This window comes from Canis lupus, chromosome 7 (assembly GCF_011100685.1).
Source record: "Canis lupus familiaris isolate Mischka breed German Shepherd chromosome 7, alternate assembly UU_Cfam_GSD_1.0, whole genome shotgun sequence".
Classification (NCBI taxonomy): Eukaryota; Metazoa; Chordata; class Mammalia; order Carnivora; family Canidae; genus Canis; species Canis lupus.
This window is the reverse complement of record NC_049228.1, coordinates 43,251,743-43,274,437: the sequence shown is the minus strand read 5'-3', so window position 1 is coordinate 43,274,437 and position 22,695 is coordinate 43,251,743. Positions and strand designations below refer to the sequence as shown.

General features: G+C 41.7%; 1 protein-coding gene across 3 annotated transcripts in view; it reads right to left on the bottom strand.

The window, feature by feature from the left end:
* GATAD2B (GATA zinc finger domain containing 2B) overlaps nt 1-22,695 on the bottom strand; it is a 95,984-nt gene that overhangs the window by 8,847 nt on the left and 64,442 nt on the right. For 2 of the 3 annotated variants that reach the window (XM_038543292.1, XM_038543294.1), the window contains exons 2-7: nt 9,017-9,352; nt 4,765-4,894; nt 2,911-3,042; nt 2,469-2,600; nt 1,900-2,070; nt 1,096-1,411 (exon numbers count right to left, since the gene is read on the bottom strand). In XM_038543292.1, coding sequence (XP_038399220.1) covers nt 1,096-1,411; nt 1,900-2,070; nt 2,469-2,600; nt 2,911-3,042; nt 4,765-4,894; nt 9,017-9,352 — 1,217 coding nt within the window. The remainder of the gene's footprint in view (nt 1-1,095; nt 1,412-1,899; nt 2,071-2,468; nt 2,601-2,910; nt 3,043-4,764; nt 4,895-9,016; nt 9,353-22,695) is intronic. The other variant, XM_038543293.1, reaches the window with a different exon arrangement.

Below are 22,695 nucleotides of genomic sequence, written 5' to 3'. Positions count from 1 at the left end.
CAGATGAGAGAGATACAGAGATATAGGCAGAGGGAGAAGCAGGCTCCATGCAGGGAGCCCAATGTGGGAATCGATCCCGGGACCGTGGGATTACTCTCTGAGCCAAAGGTGGACGCTCAACCGCTGAGCTACCTAGGCATCCCTTTTTAAAAGATTTTATTTATTTACTTATGAAAAAAACAGAGAGGGCAGCCCTGGTGGTGCAGTGGTTTTGTGCCCCCCTGCAGCCCAGGGTGTGATCCTGGTAGACCCGGAATCGAGTCCCAGGTTGGGCTCCCTGCATGGAGCTTGCTTCTCCCTCTGCCTGTGTCTCTGCCTCTCTCTGTGTGTGTCTATGAATGGATAAATAAAATCTTAAATAAATAAATAAATAAATAAACAAACAAATTAATTAATTTAAAAAAATTTAAAAAAAGAAAGAAACAGAGAGAGGCAGAGACATGGAGGAAGAAGCAGGCTCCATGCAGGAAGCCCAATGCGGGACTTGATCCTAGGACCCCAGGATTACTCCCTGAGCTGAAGGCAGATGCTCAACCACTGAGACACCCAGGTGCCCCTTAAGTCTACTTTTTCAACTGTAAGTGTTCAAATGGCAGGGCCTGCTCAGTGCCAAACAGACATGGACATTAAAAATAAGTGTTCAAATTATGCATATTTCATTCTAGGCACCAATGAAAAGAACTAAATATACTGTAAAAAATATACAAGATATACAAATATAGTAAAAATATTAAGCCTAAGCTATACTGACACACGAAAAGCGTTTCTGATGTGCTGCTCCCAAAAAGCCTCTGAATAAGGAACAAGTAGGGACGCCTGGGTGGCTCAGTGGTTGAATGTCTGCCTTTGGCTCAGGGCGTGATCCTGGAGTCCCGGGATTGAGTCCCACATCGAGCTTCCTGCATGGAGCCTGTTTCTCCCTCTGCCTTTGTCTCTGCTTCTCTCTCTCTCATGGATAAATAAAGAAAATTAAAAAAAAAAAAAAAAAAAAAAGGAACAAGTAAGGAGAGGTTACTGACAGTACACAGTACCGTGTCAATCAGGCTCGGCAGCCTCTTGCTGAGATAAAAGACTGACCAGAGGAAGTGGCCTCACCTTGGCTGTCAATGACACTCTGTACGACTTCCTCCAAGCCCACCATGTAGATGAACTCGCTATTGGCTGCACTAGGCAGGAAGTGAAGCAAGGGAGCAGGAGGTTTAGGGGGTGGGATCTCCAGGAGTGTCTTTTCCAGCTGTTTGCGAAGAGCCAATTTGGCTGCAGCCTGGGAGTTGGCAGCATCGGTCATGGCGCTGGGGCTAGGAAGTGGTGAGGACACTCTGTTCACGGTTCCTGGCTGGATGTGGGAGGCAAGGTTCATATAGATGGCAGAGGATGCTGTGCGCTGGCAGGGAACAGAAGAACTCGACTGCTGGAATGCAGGGAGCACAGGGATCAGTGATGGGATGTGGCAGCAAGGGCCAAGTCTTACTTTCATGGCAGAAAACAGTATCTGAGCCTAGACTGGATTGCTTACATTTCCCAAAACTCAGAAGATAGGAGGTGTCCAACCTCAATGAAACAGAATTCTAGCACAAGGGAAAGGAGAGTGCCTACAAGTGACAACTGCTAAGAGGAAAATGAGGGGATCTCTTTGCCCTCTGTCCTCATGCCTCTTCCCCAGGGCCCTGCTTTCTTCCAGGCAGGAGTCAGCTCGCTGCTGCTCTGCTATGCAGCCTCCCTCGTCTATTTCCTTAGGAAATTCCTCTGTGTTTCCACTTTCAGGACTGCGGTGAATCCAAGTGCCACCAAAACTACCCTGGGTTGTCCTACAGCTTCTCTATATCCAAAACTTTAAATTCTATGGTTAACAGAGAAAGCAAATAAAAGACTTCTCTGTTTCCATATTAGGGCTCTTACCGGTTGGTAATTGATGGCAGGATTCATGTTGGGTGTTGTGGTGCGTACAAGGCCAGGCTTGGGTGGGCCCCGCTGACCCTGGAGCTGAGTTGGGTTTGGTGCAATAACACGTTGAGACATCAACATATGTGGGAGGGTGGTATTGGTCGCTGAACGGATGACACTGTGACCCTGAAGGGGAAGAAGAGGAAATGAAGTGAGAGGGGGTAAAATGCCTATACCACATAGCTGAGTGGAAACGTAGTCAGGCTTGGTAATTTTGTCTAATGATCTATGAAATAAATGTACCATCAATGTAAACCCTAATTAGTGGTATAAGCTATCTAACCCTAGATGGAAAGGGCTAAGCTAGAACTGTCCAGATAAGAAAAATAATAATGGGAAGATGAGGATATTCATCGTACGGTGCTACCAAGTGCCACCACACTCCAATCATGCCAGAAGGGACCCACGACAGTAACAGCACCTCTACCATAGTGGGGTTCTTCTATAATGATCACAAAAGTCCCAAACCAGAGATGGGATGGATAGGGCTCTCTAATACAAAGACCCTGTGGTGGGCCACATACCTGTAATGTTCTCAGACTCTGTGGTTCAACCCCTTGGGCCCCTGGCCGGGAGGGAAGCTTCGACAGACCCTGCTGTGCCCCATGAGCAGGAGACGGCTGAACGATGGATGCTGCATTCTGCACAACTGGGGTCTGGGAGAGAGAAAAGACAGTGAAACACAGGAAGAAAGCTGGTACACTCCCAGACTTTTAAAATTTCTTGTTGGGGTGAAGCTTATGTTGACCAAAAGAAAAAATAAGAAAAATGGAACCAAGGCTTTCTTGATTAAAGCCTAAGATTAAAAAAAAAAATAAAAAATATATAAACTATTATATATATATATATAAAAATATTCTTAGAAACTAAAAAAAACATGGAACCAGAGAAAAATGGACTACCCAACTGAACCTACCCGAGTCAGTCCATTCTCAAACCCACACCCATATTTCTAGGACATAATACCTTCTGGACCACGTTCTCTTTCTGTAGCTGGCTCTGCCTCAGTTTCTTTAATAGCACCAGCCGGGCTTCTTCCAATCGCAGCTCATCCCTTAGCTGCTTGATGAGCTGCTGCCGTTCTTCCATGCCTTTCCCCTAAGAAAACAGGAGGCTGTTAACTATGGGAGCAGGGACCCAGAGTCCCTTCCTGCAAGATGATCTCTTCTTCTAGGTTTGAAATCATCTTCCACACGAAGCAGAAGGAGCAATGCGGCTGCTATCTTTGTGTCTCTGGAGTCCTGAACAGTGCTTGGTATTTAGCAGGTGCTCAAAAAATGCTTACAGAATGAGAGGAGAGACCACATGTAAATCATAATCAACCAAATTTGTCAAAATAGAAGAATGCTCACAGGGAGACACTGCTTTCCTTTAAAATAATGTTTCTAGGGATATCTGGGTAGCTCAGGGGTTGAGCACCTGCCTCCAGCCCAGGGTGAGATCCTGGAGTTCTGGGATCGAGTCCCATATCGGGCTCCCTGCGTGAGGCCTGCTTCTCCCTCTGCCTGTGTCTCTGCCTCTCTCTCTCTGTCTCTCATGAATAAATACATAAGAAATCTTTTTTAAATTTTTATTTATTTTATTTTTATTTTTTTTATAACAAATTTATTTTTTATTGTTCAATTTGCCAACATACAGAATAACACCGAGTGCTCATCCCGTCTTTTTATTCATTCATTCATGAGAATACACAATAGATTTTTAATCTATTTATTCATGAGAGAGAGAGAGAGAGAGGCAGAGACACAGGTAGAGGGAGAAGCAGGCTCCACGCAGGGAGCCCAATATGGGACTCGATCCTGGGTTTCCAGGATCAGGCCCTGGGCTGAAGGCGGCGCTAAACTGCTGAGCTGCCCAATAAATAAAAAATCTTAAAAAAAAATAAAAAAATAAAAAAGTTTCTGGATCTTTTCAAGCCAAGTTTCTTCTAGATATAAAAACTTAGGAATCCCTTCATGTTATAAGAACCAGGATAGAGTGGTTCCAGTCAAGAATTTACGTTATGTGACTTACGAGGTTTTGTTTTCATTTTCTGAAAGATGGATTATACTGAATATGCTTTGTCAAACTGTCTTCTTCACTTGGTTCTAATAATTCCTTCTAAAAGGAGTGCCTGGCTGCTCAGTAGGGAGGTGGAGCCTGTGACTCTTGATCTTGAGGTTGTAGATTCAAGCCCCATGCTGGGTGTAGAGGTTACTGAAAAATAAAATCTTTAGGGGAGCCTGGGTGGCTCAGTTGGTTGAGCAACCGACTCTTGATTTCAGCTCAAGTCATGATCTCAGGGGCCATGAGACTGAGCCCCCTGATGGGCTCTGCACACAGTGGGTAGTCTGCTTGAGATTCTCCCTCTGTCCCTCTCCCCACTTATGGTCTAAAATAAAGAAATCTTTTTTCTTAAACTGTTTTTTTTTTTTAAAAGGATCTTATTTATTTATTCATGAGACAGAGAGAGAGAGAGAGACATAGGCAGAGGGAGAAGCAGGTCCCCTGTGGGGACCCAGATGTGGGACTTGATCCCAGGACTCCAGGATCACACCCTGAGCCAAAGGCAGATGCTCAACCTCTGAGCCACCCAGGCGTCCCAAAAATAAGTAAATCTTTATAATATAAAGTAAAATAAAATCTTAAGAAAGTAAAAAAATAAAAGGGCATGCCCTTGAGGTTGAGAGTCACTTATAAAAAGTTTCATCAATGGGTAATTATTTAATTAAAAAAATAAACTATGAAAAACACAGACTGGGACTCTTAGAGAACTGAAGAAAATAGAAGAAGCAAACAATGAAGAAAGAAATTTTTTTCTTTCTTCTTCTTTTTTTTTACCTTAAACATCTCTAGGTTGGCTGCTTTGAGTCTTTCTTCCATTCGGGAACTGGAGCGGGGGCTGGAAGCCTCATTATCAGATAAAACAATGATGTCTGGGGAAGGAGTCAGCCTTCCTCGGTCTGGCTCACTAGATAAGAAAAGAAAAAATTAAGGTATTTCAACAGTGAATGTTCACAGAAAACTTAAAACTTTTTTTCTACACTGAACAAAGAAATCCAATGGAACTTAGGTCTGTCCCAATTCACCAAGGGGACTCAAATCCTAGGATGAAGAAGACACTGAAGTGGTGCTAAAGCCTCAGCAAAAGTACTTTCCATCCAAATGCCTTGTGTGGGGACAAGACACACACAGTGACTGGCTCCAAAAATGGGAGTAAGAGATGAGTGTTCTTATGACATTGATTTGAATCAAAATTCTAAATGTTTTCCTTGTATCTCACTCTCCTTTGGGTTGTCTCATTAGTTGTGCAGAGGCTCAAGAAGGAAGCCACTAGCTGGAAGGGGGAAGAAGGGCAAAGGCAAAGGCAGGAGAGCTTAGGTGCAGATGGTACACGACTAAAGAAGCAGCTCATATACTGGTGACAACATGGTGCTGGCTATCTAAGAATTTACAAAAGAGATTATATGACCACCCTAATGGTAGTCTGTCCTGTCAAGGGTTAAGGTAGAAGAAAGTACTGTAGTCAGCTGCTTGAGGGAATGCATGGTGCTAAGTCTTCTGGAGGATTCAAACTCCAGAACTAGATATATGGAACTTGCATCTACTGGCTAGACTTCTACTTAGCATCTTCCCTCAGCAAGAAAACTCTCCAGAAATGACTCTGAGATCTGGGTCCCTTTATTCTCAATCTTATCTATCAGACAATTATAGTTTTGGTCTTTGGGGGCTAGCTGTCAAAGCATCATACTTGTTTCTCTAAGATGGTAAAAAATGGCACTGAATTCTGGAAATTATAATGGTCTTAGGTTCCCAAATCAATGACATCTTCTAACTCTGATCTCCCAGAACCTACTTCCTTGAGATTTTAGGTGCAGTTAGGAATATACAGATCTAAAGCAATGTGTAGGGGCACCTGGGTGGCTCAGATTACTAAACGTCTGCCTTCGGCTAAGGTCATGATCCCAGGTCATCGAATTCTTAACATCCACAGATCTTTAGACCTGAGAGCCTCTCTACCATTTCTCTACGTCCCCTGTTCCAGCTGTTGGGACATTGATGCCTTTTGAACAGGGCACCCTGGCTAGTTGGGATAAGGATCCAATTTCTCAATAGGGTAAAACAGAATTGGTAAAATTAACCAAATTCAGCTAAGAAAACAGAATACAGGGACAGAGTGACATGCATGACTATATTGGAAACTATTACATTTGTCTGGATTGCTCTATAACCACTGGTTGCACACAGCAAGCTGAAGATGTGGGGTTACAGAAAAAGAAGCCACTAGAGGGAGAAGAGCCCATGTTTCTCTGACCCCGAGTTGCTGGAATAATGGTCAGGCCTACAGTGTTGGATTTCATTTTCTGGTGATTTCATTTTCCATTTCTATATTCCTTCATCCCTTCCTCCCATCCCAACGCTAACACAGGTGACTAATTTCTACTTCTACTTGAATTCCCAGTGTCTATTTACATCAACAATCTGAAGCTCCTTCCATTCTGGTCCTGGCTGGATACATACATCAAGATTATCTCTAAGCTAACAAATTCCTCCTTGCTCAAATGAATGCCACCCACTGCTTCAGGACTGCCTAGCATTAAGACAGGCAGAGACATTCCTGGATGGAGACTGTGGGACTACCCAGCACCTATCGAGAAGTTGTATCTGAGAACCCTAACTAAATGATATGTTATTCCTGGATATAAATCAGATCCACATTAGATAGATAATAGTACAGGCAAGACAAAACCCAAGTAAAGTTCTGTTTCATTCTTTGTTTTTTTTACTTCTGACTTGAGATTCTGGTCTTTTTTTTTTTTTTTTTAATTTTTATTTATTTATGATAGTCACACAGAGAGAGAGGGAGAGGCAGAGACACAGGCAGAGGGAGAAGCAGGCTCCATGCACCGGGAGCCCGATGTGGGATTCGATCCCGGGTCTCCAGGATCGCGCCCTGGGCCAAAGGCAGGCGCTAAACCGCCACACCACCCAGGGATCCCGAGATTCTGGTCTTACTAATTAATCAAGCTTTCCAGGGACAAAAATTATTTTGCTACTTTCCCAAATATATATGTGATTTACATTATTTGGTGTTCTTAAGTATGAAACTTTACCTGTTGGAGAGAGATTACTAAAACTCTGATTTGTTGCTGACATCACTTATGACTCAGACTGGCAGATTCCCAAAAGCTGTTACTTCCAATCCTCATTCTAGTAGTAAAAACAACTAAATAGGAAGAAAACTGCCATGTTTCTCTAGCATCCCAGAATATAAGCAGTGGTTTCACACACACCTTATTTCATATACATTATAACCTTCCTGGCAAAAAAAATAAATTAAAAATAAATTTTAAAAAGATTTAGGCAATTATGATATGGCTATCATTGATGTCAGGGGCTCTGCATTTTTTCTGCTTTAAAATTGCCTTTTTAAAATCCAGATCAAAGACACTGTTGTTCTCCTTGCTGAACAATCTATCAATCCTGTTCATTCTTATAAAAAGCTTGGGGCTAAGTGGAAATAATTGTCAGTATATCTGGTGAAAGGGGAGAAGTGTCAGGGGCCAATAGAATGGGGATCTAGATAGTTTACATCAATCCTCTTTTCCTGGAGACCATTAAAAACAGTTCCTGGTTTCCAAAGGATCAAGTTTCAAAAGTTCATCCCTCTAAAATAAAAATTGAATGCAAAAAAAAAAAAAAAAAAAAAGATGAATGCAATGGTAGAGTTTTCAGCAGTCTTGACTTTTCAACACAGAATTTATTTATTTACCATAATACCAATAATAGTACTACTGACATCTCACCAGAGTGTATAACAATATTTCTACGAAAAATGCACTTTCAGAGTCAATTTGGGATGTGAGGACTCCATCCAACATTTATCCTCTTCCACCTCCCCATTCAAGTAGGATCAGTACTTGCTCCAGAAGGGTGAGGGTGGCTGATGGGCAAGTGGGTTGCTCCGGGGCATGGTCTCACTCATCTGCTTTCTTTTTTCTTAAAAGATCTCAGGATTAATCTATTTTCATAATATTCTGCTGATACTACATATAGCTTCCAAGCTACCCAAGGATTTTTCTCCTTTTATGACCAATTGGTAATTTATCTAAAGTTTCCTAAGGGTTTTATTTATTTATTTTTTTTCCTAAGGGTTTTAAATGCTATTACCAAGAATAATGATCCCTCATTGGCTGTGGTTTAAAAAAATAATCCAGGGATAGTACTACTAAGTAAACATTAGAAGCTAGAGAAAGAAGCCCAGGTAAGGCTCTAACCCTTCCTTTCTTTCTCCTTCAATCATAAGACAAATTCAGGAAGGCCAGCTAGAGGGCAAGTGGACACTGAAGAGTAATTCTCATGCCCTATCAGCTATATCTGAACTATTAATAAACTGAATGTTCTCAGAGCTAGGGTTGTCCACGCTATGATTCACTGTCCTGGAAATCATCACCCTCAGCCAGGACCTCTTAGCACGTGCTCCACTGTTTCAAGTACTCAGCCTTGACAGACACCAGAAAAAAGTCCTGTGAAAACGTGTGCCTGTGAGAGTGCACACGCACAAGAATGAGTGTATGTGTACAACATATATATGTTTATGCATGTGTGGAAGTTGAAGACAGTGGCACAAACAAACCAAGAATGCAGAGAATTACATGAAGACAATTTCCTTGTTCACACAAGAGGAGCGGGGCCCATCTTTTTGGATGTAACAGAAATGAGGACTCCTTAACAGATTCTGAAACTCTCAGGGTGACTTGAAAGAAAGACTATTGCCCTTCTAAAATGGCCCTAAGATTGGAGTGAAGCCAGTATCATCTCACTTCCAACTGGTATAGCAGCTCTAAGGTGCCTCTCTCATCCAAAAATGACCATTTTATCTTAAGGGTGTTAACTACAGGATTCTCTGAGTGCTAAGCAGATATATGAGGCATTGAGTTTCATTTGGAAGTGAGAAGAATTCATGGTCAAGCCAAATGGCACACATACGTCTTCTTTCAAGAAGCACCTCCTTTCACTGGAATTCATCCCATTTTCACAGGCTTAGTTTTTGAGGAGACCCCACTGCGGAGGCAGCTGAACCATGTCATACCTCCGCCTTGCACTCATATCCACAGGCTCATCACTGATGTTTTCTTTGCCAGGCCTTCCAGAAGTCCTGTTGTCTCCATGAGGCCTGAGATTCCCATTGAGCTTCTCTTCATAGCCCTTGACACCACTGCTATCCTGTTTGGTGGGCAACTCATGTGGCACCTCAAGATTCGCCAGATCCTTCCGTTTAAGGAGTGCCAGCATTTTCAGGCGTTCCATGGCCTCATGACCCTCCATTTTGAGTCGTTTAGCCAGGACATCATCTCGCTCATCTGCTGGGTCCAAGCTCCGCTTCAACAGGTTCAGGCGAAGAGCATCTTCTGTCATTCTATCCATCCTACAGAAAGGAAAATACAAGTGAGATCAGAACACAGCCCCTTCAACAGTCCATAAGGAACAAGGGTGGGTGGCAGAGGTACTGGCAGAATTACAGGGGCACCCAGCTGGTTCAGCTGGTAAAGCCTGCAACTCTTGATCTCAGGGTTGTGAGTTCAAGCCCCACACTGAGGGTAGTGCCTACTTAAAAAAAAAAATCATAGATACATGGAAGCTTAAAGGTCATGAGCTTACTTACCCTCTATCTTCCCAGAATACTTATACTAAATGAGATTTCTCCCCTCAACTTCAGCAGTGGAAAGTAAATTTCAATTACTTTGTAGTCATCGAGGTCCTTACTATATCACCACTACACTCCCCTGGATGGTCCATTAAAAGCCTACATCTCTTAGAAACTAAACATTCTTTTGTGACTGGCTTTTTTGTGTCTGTATAGTCAAAGTCAGATGACTTGGTTTTAACTATCATACCAAATTCTTCTCCTGGAAAATGACTTTTATGAATAGGAAACTCCTCAGATCACCCAGACAGATCTTCAATTGGTCTATCTTAGGGGAAATATGAGAAAGATGAACTAAACAAAGTACATTTAATGGAAAGCCTCAGCTGTCTGGATGCAATAAGTCTACATAGATACAGATTCAGTATCTTAAGATACTTGGCTTTAGGGGCACCTGGCTGGCTCAGTTCAAAAGCACGTGACTCTTGATCACAGGGTTGTGAGTTCAAGCCCACTGGGCATGGAGCCTACTTAGAAAAAAAAAAAAAAAAAGATAACATGGCCTTAATGAAAGACTCAGGTGTTTAGGCTGATAAGAGGTAATACTTTCTCCACTTACGCAGCAAAATTATTAAAGGCAAGAAAATTATCATTTTCCCTCTCACTTTGATTTTTTATGCTAACAAAATCTAAATGCAGCATTTCTTCCATACTTTTAAATCCAGGGCTGTTTTCCTGGTAGGAAATAACAATAAGGCACTGGAAAGAAAATTTTTTGAGTCATAGAAACATAGGTTCAAACTGCTAATTACTTTTATAAGGTCAAATATTTAATAAGTTACTTTATCTCCCTAAATTTCAATTTTATCTGTAAAAGTGGGTACTTAGAAGATGACCAACAAAATTTAATTTCTATACCCTAGGATTATGGACTTCTATACCTAAAATAAGAGATCAAGCCCAATAATTCACAGACTCAAATAGCAGGACAGAGAAAACTACCAATGTTAATTGGTGCTCTTGCAAAGAAAATTATGTTTGTGCTTGTGGCATCTTCCTTCTTGTAGCAAGGAGTAATATAAGAGCTATTTGATCCCTTCTTGGGTATGGCAAAAACAACAACAACAACAACAACAAAAAGAAACAGACATTTTGGCTATCAGGAAAAAAGTCAGAAGCCAGATCTCTGAAATTTTGGGTAATGTCTTTTTTTTCTTTTCTTTTCTTTTTTCTTTTCTTTTCTTTCTTTTCTCTTTTTCTTCCTTCCTTCCTTCCTTCCTTCCTTCCCTCCCTCCCTCTCTCTCTTTTTCTTTTTTCCTTAAAGATTTTATTTACTTATCATGAGAGACAGAGAGAGAGAGGCAGACACACAGGCAGAGGGAGAAGCAGGCACCCCGCAGGGAGCCTGATGCGAGACTCAATTCTAGGACCCCAGGATCATGCCCTGAGCCAAAGATGGACACTCAACCATGGAGCCACCCAGGCGCCTTCTTTTTCTGTTTTTCTTTTTAAAAAGATTTTATTTTATTTTTTAAAGATTTTATTTATTTATTCATGATAGTCACACACACACACACACACACACACACACACACACACACACACACAGAGGCAGAGACACAGGCAGAGGGAGAAACAGGCTCCATGCAGGGAGCCCGACGTGGGATTCGATCCTGGGTCTCCAGGATTGCGCCCTGGGCCAAAGGCAGGCGCCAAACCGCTGCGCCACCCAGGGATCCCAGATTTTATTTATTTTCGAGAGAGTTGGGGGGGGGGGGAGTGAGAGAGAGACAGCAGTGAGAGTCCGAGCACAAGAAGGGGGAGGGTCAGAGGGAGAAGCAGACTTCCAGCTCAGTGGGGAGCTTGATGTGAGGCTCAATCCTGGGACTACGGGATCGTAACCCTGAGCTGAAGCAGATATGCTTAACTGACTGAGCCACCCAGATGCCCTTTTTCCTTTTAAAAATAAATATTTTATTTATTTATTTATTTATTTATTTGAGAGAGAGAGAGAGAATGAATATGAGTGGAGGTGTGGCAGAAGGAGAAGCAGGTGCTCCGCTGAGCAGGGAGCCTGATGCAGGACTCAATCACAGGACTCTGAGGTCATGACCTAAGCTGAAGGCAGATGGTTATTGACTGAGCCACCCAGGTGCTCCTGGGTAATATTTCTTAATTGTTTTTATTTTTTGAAGATTTTATTTATTCATTCATGAGAGACAGAGAGAGAGAGGCAAAGACATAGGTAGAGGGAGAAGCAGGCTCCTTGCAGGGGGCCCAATGCAGGATTTGATCCTAGGACCCCAGGATCATGACCTGAGCCAAAGGCAGATGCTCAACCACTGAGCCACCCAGGGATCCCCTCTCATAGGTTTTTAGTATATTCCCAAAGCTGTGTAACCATCACCACGATCAATATTAGAACATCTTTTTATCATCTACTCCCTAAAAAACCCATACCTATTATAGCAGTCCTTCTATCCCCATCTCTGTCCTCAACTAATTTACTTTGTCTTTAAATCCACAAAATTTCCCCTTTTATGGGGAGTCGGGGTAGAGCCAGGAAGTGTACAAGGGAGGAGGTGCAGAGAGAGACTCTTAAGCAGGCTCCATGCCCAGTGCAGAGCCTTACCAGGAGGCTTGATCTCATGACCAGGAGAGATCATGACCTGAGCCCAAATCAAGAGTTGGATGCTTAACTGACTGAACCACCCAGGTGCCCCTGGACTTTTCACATAGATGGAATCATACAATATGTGTTTTTTTTTTTGTGACTGGCTTCTTTCACCGAGCATCATGTTTTTAAGGTTTGTTCATGTTTGTAGCCTGTGTTAGTACTTTGTATCTTTTTATTTCCAAACGTTATTTCATTTGTATAGATATATTTTGTTTGTCCATTTATCAATTGATGGACATCCCCCCACCACCACTTTTTGCTATTATGAACAATGCTGCTATGCAGTTTTGTGTACAAGTTTTTGTGTGAACACGTTTTTAGTTCTCTCAGGTATAGACTTAGGAGTGAACTGCTGCATGGTAACTCTTTGCTCAACATCTGGATGCAGCACTGGGCTTCTTTCCAGATGGGCTGTACCATCTTTTTAAAAATTTTTAAAGATTATTTATGAGAGAGAGAGAGAGAGAGAGAGAGAGCAAGAAAGCACGCGCATGAGCTTGGGAAGGGACAGAGTGAGAGGGAAAAGTAGGCTCCCTACAGAGCAGGGAGCCTGATGCAGAGCTTGATCCCAGGACCCTGCGATTATGACAGGAGCTGAAGGCAGAAGAAGCTTCACTGACTGAGCTACCCAGGTGCCCCAAGGCTGTACCATTTTTGGTCCACGCCAGCAGCACATGAGGTTCCAACTTCTCCATATCCTCTTAGTTCTATTTTAACAGCTTCAGATAGGGGACATATTCTAGAATATACAGTCTTTAGCTACAGGTCCCCCTAAAAATCTGGTATTTTGATGTAATTTCTGAAGTGGTTTACCTCCAAAAATTACCCTCAAAGTGGAAATTGGAAAGCTGAATGCTACAGATCAAAAGTTAACCTCCATCTCCATGTTAACGGTGTTCCAGGGAACTTGATCAACATCTCATATTGAGAGGACTACTAAGAATCCCATGGGGGGAGGGGGACGCTGGGTGGCTCAGCGGCTGAGGGCAGACTCTGCCTTTGGCTTGGGGCATGTTCCCAGAGTCCTGGGATCGAGTCCCACATCGGGCTCCCTGCATGGAGCCTGCTTCTCCCTCTGCCTGTGTCTCTGCCTCTCTCTCTGTCTTATGAATAAATAAATAAAATCTTAAAATAGGGGCGCCTGGCTGGTTCAGTCAGTAGAGCATGTGTTAATTAACCTCAGGGTCATAAGCTCAAGCCCCACATTCAGTAAGGAGCCTGCTTAAAATAAAATTTTAAGAAATTCTGTAAAATAAATGTTATATTTTGCTTTTCAACGCCTAACCAAGCCTTGCTTCCTATGGGCTGCTAATGATAACAGCTAATCTTTCTTAAGTACCTACTTAAAAGCCAAACACTCTACTGGGCACTTACCACATGTTCTCATTTAAATCTCCTCAACAAGTTACTAAGTGGTATTATCCCTACTTTACAGTTGGGAAAATGTTAAATCAAGTATCCCCAAGACTATAAAGCCTTTGACAGTGAATCTGGGATTCCTATGGAGTTCTAGTTCACTTCAAAAATCTGTTATTGGGATGCCTGGGTGGCTCAGCAGTTGAGCGCCTGCCTTGGGCCCAGAGCAGGATGCTGGAGTTCCAGGATCGGGTCCCACATCGGGCTCCCTGCAGGGAACCTACTTCTCCCTCTGCCTATGTCTCTGCCTCTCTGTCTCTGATGAATAAATAAATAAAATCTTAAAAAAAAAATCTGTTATACAGATTGATTTATCAGAGCTGGATAATCTTAGGATTATGCAGGGTTGCTGACAGCTGGGTGATTTTGGGAAGCAGTGTTGGGTATTCATGAATGTGCATATCCATCCATCCTCCACAAGTACCAAGTATACTATGTACTGCCGTCAGGGTTAGCTGTTCCGAATAAAGGCTAAAAAAGATTAGGTCACTGTCTTTTTACAATTTCATTTTGATAGGGGACAGATGTGCATGTTACTAAACAAAGTACTTGGGTGTTCACATGAACCCATCTCTCTTGCCTTCTTATAGTCTGCTTTTCTTCCTTATATTTCAATGAAGAGAACAGAATTCAACCACAGGCTAAAATGCTAGAAACCTGGGAGATTATCCCCGACCTTCCTGACTTTTAAATCTCGGTTACCAGGTCCTATCCAGTTCTATGTTCTCTTCCTCTGAATATGAATATGAAAATATGCAGTCCTGGCATGCTGCTGCTGGCAGCCATCTTGTGACCATGAGGGAAGGCAGGCAGCCTGCAGATAAAGTAGACACTGCACAGAACACTGGGATGGGAGCAAATCATATAGCTGTGCCACACACCAAACTGCCCTGAAGCTAGTTTCTGGATTCCAGTTACACGGGCCAAAAATTCCCTTAATGTTTAATCCAGTATGAGCTAGGTTTTCTGTTACCTAAACTGAAAATATCTAAATGGAAAGCTGTCAGAAGTGCCAATATGAAATCAAGGTGGGCATATTTAATAAACAGGTGGATACCATGGCAAACAAACTAAAGAGCCATTGCTCAGGCCAGAGCTGGAGATAAATATTTGAACAAGTAGAGGAGGTAATGGAAGTAATGTATGCGCAGTAAGTGAAACTGTCCAGAAAAAATATACAGTCACAAGAAAAGAGGGTCACACGTAGAACCTTGGGCAATACCTACATTTAAGGGTTGGCTGGTCAGAGGAAACTAAAAAATGGCCAGCGAGCTGGGGGAAAACTAGGAAAACAGGACATACCAACAAACTAAAGGGGAGTTCCACAAAGAGAGCAGTTAATTATGTCCAACAATTACAGCAGAAAAATGCCCAGCTTTAAATCTGCTGTTGACTGTTGTAAAAAACAAGGATAGCCAGATGGTAACACAGCTCTACACCCATGCTTGTCAAGTTTTTGTTTCACTGTTAACTCCAAACCAAAATCTAAAGATTTTATTTATGTATTTGAGAGAGAGAGTGTGCGTGCAAGCACGCATGCAAAGGCAAAGGCGGAGGGAGAAGCAGATTCCCTGCTGAGCAGGGAGCCCAACGTGGGGCTCCATCCCAGGGCCCTGGGATCATGACTTGAGCCAAGGGCAGACGCTTCACCGCCTGAATCCCCTAGGAGACCCCCAAACCAAAATCTAGATCTGCAGCAAAGACTTAAGAGGATCCTGAGAGAGAAGATGGAGGGATGGAGAGGATGAGCAAACTAAATTAACATCTATTTTTTTTTAAATTAACATCTATTGAATGCTTGTTTTTCACCATGCAATGTACAAGGCCCTTTACATGTGCTTTCCCACTTAATCACATCAGAGGACTAATAGAAAATCAGAGGACTAATAGAAAAATTTTAATTGTTAGTTAAATTAGAAAATCAAAATTTTGGGGGCACTTGGCGGCTTAGCAGAGCATGGGACTATTGATATTGGGGTTGTAAGTTTTTTTTTTAAGATTTTATTTATTTACTCATGAGATACACACACAGAGAGAGAGAGACAGGCAGAGAGAGATAGGCAGAGGGAGAAGCAGGCTCCCATGCAGGGAGCCCAATGCAGGACTCGATCCCGGGTCTCCAGGATCACACCCTGAGCTGAAGGCGGCGCTAAACCGCTGAGCCACCCGGGCTGCCCAGGGTTGTAAGTTTGAGCCCCATGCTGGGTGTGAGGCCTACTCAAAAACGAGAAGAGAAGAGAAGAGAAGGGGAAGGGGAAGGGGAAGGGGAAGGGGAAGGGAAGAGAGAAGAGAAAGAAAAGAAAGAAAAGAATTCAAAAACAATGAAATTTAAGCCTATTGTTATATGAAAGCTAAACGGTATTTCTTTTTAAAAAAATTAGATTCAAGTTAGTTAACATGTAGTGTAGTATTGGTTTCAGGACTAGAATTCAGGGATTCATCACTTATACACTACACGGAGTGCTCATCACAGTAAGTGCTCTCCTTAATACCCATCAGCCATCTAGCCCATTCCCCCTCCCCTCCAGTACCCTCAAAGTTGTTCTCTATAGTTGAGACTCTTACAGCTTTGCCACCCTCTCTGTTTTTATCTTACTTCATTTTTCCTTCCATTTCCCTGTGTTCATGTTTTCTTAAATTCTACATATGATTGAAATCATGTAGCATTTGTCTTTCTCTGATTGACTTCCCTCTAGTTCCAATCATGTCCTTGCAAAGGGGAAGATTTTATTCTTTCTGATGGCTGAGTAATATTGTTGTATATATACCACATCTTCTTGATCCATTCATCCTTCAACGGACATCTGGGCTCTTTCCACAGTTTGGTTACTGTGGACATTGCTGTTATAAACACTGGGGTGTAGGTGATTCAGAGGGCTGAATCAGCATTTTATATTATTTTATTTTATTTTATTTTTTTATTTTATTTATTTATTTTATTTTATTTTATTTTATTTTATTTTATTATTTTATTTTATTTTATTTTATTATTTTTTTTGAATCAGCATTTTAGTATCCTATGGATAAGTACCTAGAAGTTCAATTGCTGGGTCATAGGGTAGCTCTATTTTTAACTTTTTGAGGAACCTCCATACTGTTTTCCAGAGCAGCTGCACCAGCTTGCATTCCCACCAGCAGTGTAAGAGGTTCCCCTTTCCCCACATCCTCGCTGACATCTGTTGTTTCCGGACTTGTTCATTTTAGCCATTCTGACTGGTGTGAGGTGGTATCTCATTGTGGTTTTACTTTTATTTGAGAGAGGGTGAGAGAGAGAACATGAGCAGGGGGGAGGGAGAGAAGCAGACTCTCCACTGAGCAGGGAGCCTGATGTGGGGCTCCATCCCAGGACCCTGAGATCATGACCTGAGCTGAAGGCAGATGTTTCACCAACTGAGCCACCTAGGCACCCTCATCATGATTTTGATTTGTATTTCCCTAATGATCAGAGATGTTGAACATCTTTTCATGTGTCTGTTGGCCATTTGTATGTCGTCTCTGGAGAAATGTCTGTTCATTTCTTTTGCCCATTTCTTGACTGAATTATTTGGTTTGGGAGTGTTGAATTTGGTTAGTTCTTTATAGATGGAGAATATTGGCCCTTTATCTAAAAGACATTTACAAGTATCTCCTCCCATTCTGTAGTTGCCTTTTATTTTATTTTTTTAAAGATTTTATTTATCCATTCATGAGACACATGGAAAGAGAGGCAGAGACACAGGCAGTGGGATAAGCAGGCTCCTTGAGGGGAGCCCAATGCAGGACTCAATCCCAGGACCCCGGGATCATGCCCTGAGCCAAAGGCAGATGCTTAACCACTGAGCCACCCATGTGTGCCTGGCTTTCAGTTTTGTTTCCTTCCTGCAGGAGGTTTTTATCTTGATGAAGTCCCAATAGGTCATTTGGCCTTTGTTTCTCCTGCCTTTGGAGATGTGTCTAGCAAGAAGTTGCTATGGCCGAGGTCAGAATTTGCTGCCTATGTTCTCCTCCAGGAGTTTGATGGATTCCTGTCTCACATTTAGTCTTTCAGTCACTTTGAGTTAATTTTTGTGTATGGTATGAGGAAATGGTCCAGTTTCATTCTTCTGCACATGGCTGTCCAACTTTCCCAACACCATTTGCTGAGACTTTCTCCATTGGATATTCTTTCCTTTGTTGAAGATTAGTTATTTAACACATAAAAAGTAAGTTGTTTTGGGGAGCCTGGCTGGCTCAGTTGGAGAAGCATGCAACTCTTGATCTTTGGGCTAAGAGTTTGAGCCCCATGTTGGGTGTGAGGTTTTTTGTTTTTTAAGTAAGCTCTACATCCTACACACACACACACACACACATATGTATATATATGTATATACATGTATGTGTATATATTATATATAATACAGATGTGTAAGATATATATTCATATAAATATACAAAATATACTCTTCTTATAAATTCTGATACTTTTGTTTTTTTTAAAGATTTATTTATTCATGAGACACACACACAGACACACACACACACACACACATGCCCTGAGCCAAAGGCAGATGCTCAACCACTGAGCCACCCAAGTGCTCAAGGGTTAGTTAGCTTTTTAAAAAATGGCTTTTAATATAATTCCCTTGAGATTCATCCAAGTTGTTGCATGCACCAATAGTCTGTTCCATTTTATTGCCAAGTAGTAGACCATGGTATGAGTGTACCCTATTTTTTCAACTGCTGAAGGACAACTGAGTTGATTCTAATTTTGATTTTGTTTTATTTTTTGCCATAACAAATAAAGCTGTTATGAACATTCATATACAAATTCCTGCAGAAACATAAGTTTTCATTTCTCTGCGATAAATGCTTAAAAGAGTAACTGCTGAGTAATACAGCAAATTAATGTTTAGTTTTATAAGAAACTACCAATCTGTTTCCCAATGTAGTTGTACTGTCATATATGCACATAAGCAATGTTTGAGAAGTCCAGTTTCTTCATAACCTCACTGGCATCTGGTGGTGTCATTATTTTTTATTTAGGCCATTCTGAGGTGTGTAGTGATTCTTCACTATAGTTTTCATTTGCATTTCCCTAATGGCTAATGATCCTGAATATCTTTCTGTGTGCTTATTTGCCATCTGTAAATCCTCTTTTGTGAAAATCTTCTGTTCATGTCTTCTGGCCATTTTCTAACTGGACTGTTTTTTACTGTTTAGACAGTTCTTCACATATTTAGACTCCGGTCATTTGTCATATATGTGGCTTCGTAACTTATATTTAGTGAAATTAAACACTACAGATACAGCTGAAGCACCTTGCATTAACAGCATCCCCAAACCATTCCCTACCTATCTCCTTCTCTCCCCAGAGAAAGGCATTATTCTGATGGATTTATCATTTCCATGCATATTTTTAGATTACTGCATATATCTATATTTAAATAATATAGTTTGCATATTTTTATAAATTAGTTTTTAAAAATTTATTATTATTTTTTTAAAAGATTTTATTTATTTATTCGAGAGAGAGAGATAGAGAGAGAGAGGCAGAGACACAACACAGAGGGAGAAGCAGGCTCCATGCAGGGAGCCCAATGTAGAAATCGATCACAGGAATTCCAGGATCACGTCCCGGGCTGAAGGCAGGCGCTAAACCACTGAGCCGCCCAGGGATCCCCATAAATTGATTTTAAAAGTAGTTCTTGTACATACCCTTTTTCATTTGCCTTTCAATGTTCAACATTTTTTAAAATATTTAAAATCTAGAGACGCCTGGGTGGCTCGGCTCAGTGGTTGAGCATCCGCCTTCGGCTCAGGATGTGATCTTGGAGTTCTCGGATCAAGTCCCATATCAGGCTCCTGCATGGAGCCTGCTTCTCCTCCTTCTGCTTGTGTCTCTGCCTCTCTCTGTGTCTCTCATGAATAAATAAATAAATAAAACCTTAAAAAAAGAAAAAGAAGTCCACTGCAAAAATATGTAATTTAGTAATTCATTCTCCAGTTCAACATTAGGCATCAGTTTGTTGTTTAACGCTGCAAAGTCCACTTCTGGCCAAGATGGTGTTAACATGGGTGAGACTTACCCTCTCATCTCAAGTAACAACCCCCCCCCTTTTTTATTTTTATTTATTTATGATAGTCAGAGGGAGAGAGAGAGAGAGAGAGGCAGGCAGAGACATAGGCAGAGGGAGAAGCAGGCTCCATGCACCGGGAACCCGACGTGGGATTTGATCCCGGGCCTCCAGGATTGCGCCCTGGGCCAAAGGCAGGCGCTAAACCGCTGCGCCACCCAGGGATCTCTATGTGTTGTGAAGTAACAACCCCTTTAGGCAAAATACAAGAAATGAGGTTTTTAAGACACTGGACATCAGGCAACAAAGGCAGTGTTCCCAAAGGAAGAGGAAAGAAGGTGAGCTCATCAACTGCCCTCATTTATTGTCTTGAGAGAGTTTCTAGGACATGGTATGGGCAGGGGGAACTGAGGCAGGGCTAGGCAAACTTGTGAGCTGAAGAGATGGAAAGGACGTACAGTGAAAGGACAGAGTACTACAGAGGTGAGAGCTGCAGAGAGATACCTGTCACAAAAAACACAGTAAGTGTTGAGCCCGTAGAGAAACTGGAATCTTCACATGCTGCTGGTGGCAATGTAAAATAGTGCAATCACCTTGGAAAAGAGCTTGGTAGTTCCTCACAAACTTAAACACAGAGGTACTATATGACCATCCACCAACTCCATTGCTAGGTATATACCCAAGAGAATGGAAAACATTTTACACGCAAAATTTTTTACACTGGGATGCCTGGGTGGCTCAGTGGTTGAGCGTCTGCTTTTGGCTCAGGTTGTGATCCCAGGGTCCTGGGATGGAGTCCTACATTGGGCTACCCCACAGGGAGCCTGCTTCTCACTCTGGCTATGTCTCTGCCTCTCTCTGTCTCTCATGAATAAATAAAATTCTTAAGGGGAAAAAAAAAAAAAAACACTAAGGTGAAATAAAGATCTTTTTAGTCATTTGAAATTTCATCTACCAGTGTTCTCCTTTACAATTTATATTTACTTATCTTTTATATTTACCTATATCCCAATGTGGGACTCAATCCCAGGACCCCGGGATCAGGCCCCAAGCTGAAGGCAGATGTTCAACCACTGAGCCACCTAGGCGTCCCAATTAAAACAAAAACAAAAACAAAAAACTTCTGTGCCCCTTTTTAACAGTATTTACCTGAATTTGTCTTTCCATTCAACCTGGTAATGTTCCTTTAGATGGTTAGTTTAGTCCATTTATATTTATTATGATTACTCATATATTTTGTTTTATTTCTACCATCTTCATTCTACTACCTTGCTTATTCTGTGCTTCTTTTTTGGTCTTTTATGCCTTCTTTTGACTGGACTGATAAATTTTCTTTATTCATTTTCCTATTTTATTTCAATCCCATTTTGTTTTTTAGCTTCTATCAAATAAGTCATAAAAAAGATTAGGGATGCCTGGGTGGCTCAGCGCATGATTCCAGAGTCCCAGGATTGGGTCCTGCATCGGGCTCCCTGCATGGAGCCTTATTCCTCTGCCTGTGTCTCTGCCTCTCTCTGTGTGTCTCATGAATAAATAAATAAAATCTTAAAAAAAAAAGATTTTATTTATTTGAGGGAGGAAGGGAGAGTGGGAGTGAGAGAGACAGTGCGAGCATATGTGAGGGTAAGGGCAGAGGAAGAGGGAGAACACCTCAAGCATACTCTGTGCTGAGCAGGGAGCCTGACACAGGGATTGATCTCATGGCCCTGAGGTCAGATCTGAGCTGAAATCAAGAGTGGGAAGCTTAACCAACTGAGCCACTCAGGAACCCCTCAAATTAGTCATTATTAATTAGTGTGTTATATACAGTGAAAGCTACCTTAGATTTATCTACAAATTTTTTTGTCCTGCCAATCTTTGTGGATTCAAATTCTTTTCTCCTGATACATACCGTTTATTAGTTCTGTTAGTAGAATACCTAAGCTGCTAAACACATTCAAGTCTTCTTGAAAATGTTTACTTCATTCTCACTCTAGAATGAGCATAGAGTTCTAATTCACTTATCTTTTCTCTATACTTTGAAAATATTACTTTGCTGGCATTTTCTTGTTGTGATGTTTGAAGTCTGATTTTCATTCCTTTGTGGTAATGTTTTTTCCTCCTTGACTGCTTTCATGAATTGTCTTTGATGTTTTACAAGATTCAGTATCACTAATGTGTTCTAATATGTTTAGTTTTATTGTTCCTTTCAGGATTAGCTGTTTTTTCCTAAAGTAGAAGATTGGTATCTTCAGCAATCTGGAAGAACATTATTACCATCTCATTCTTCTCTATCCTAGAACCTCTATGAGATATATCTTGGGCCATCTTACTCTGTTTTCCAGGTCTCAATCTTTTTGTCGTATTTTCCATTTCTTTCTATCTCTACGTTGTATTCTGTGTAATTTCTTCCTGTTGGTCCTCATTCTCTCTTTAGCTATGCTGAATATGCTGTTTAACAAACAGATCTTCTAAGTTCTTAATTTCGCTGATCTACTGCAGAACACATCAACTTTGGTACACATTAGAATCATCTGAAAAGGGATCCCTGGGTGGCGCAGCGGTTTGGTGCCTGCCTTTGGCCCAGGGCGCGATCCTGGAGACCCGGGATCGAATCCCACGTGGGGCTTCCGGTGCATGGAGCCTGCTTCTCCCTCTGCCTGTGTCTCTGCCTCTCTCTCTCTCTGTGACTATCATAAAAAAAAAAAAAAAAAAATCATCTGAAAAACTGTTAAAAAAAACAAAACAAAACAAAACAAACCCAAAACAACCCAACACCAAAAAAGCAAACTGATACCAGGAGTACCACTCATTCCTAAAGATTCTGATTATTTATTTATTTATAAATATTTTCTTTATTTATTCATGAGACACACACACAGAGAGCCAGACACACAGGCAGAGGGAAAAAAACAGGCTCCCTGTAAGGAGCCTGATGTGGGACTCGATCCCAGATCACGGGATCAGGACCTGAGCTGACGGCAGACACTCAACTGCTGAGCCATCCAGGCGTCCCACGA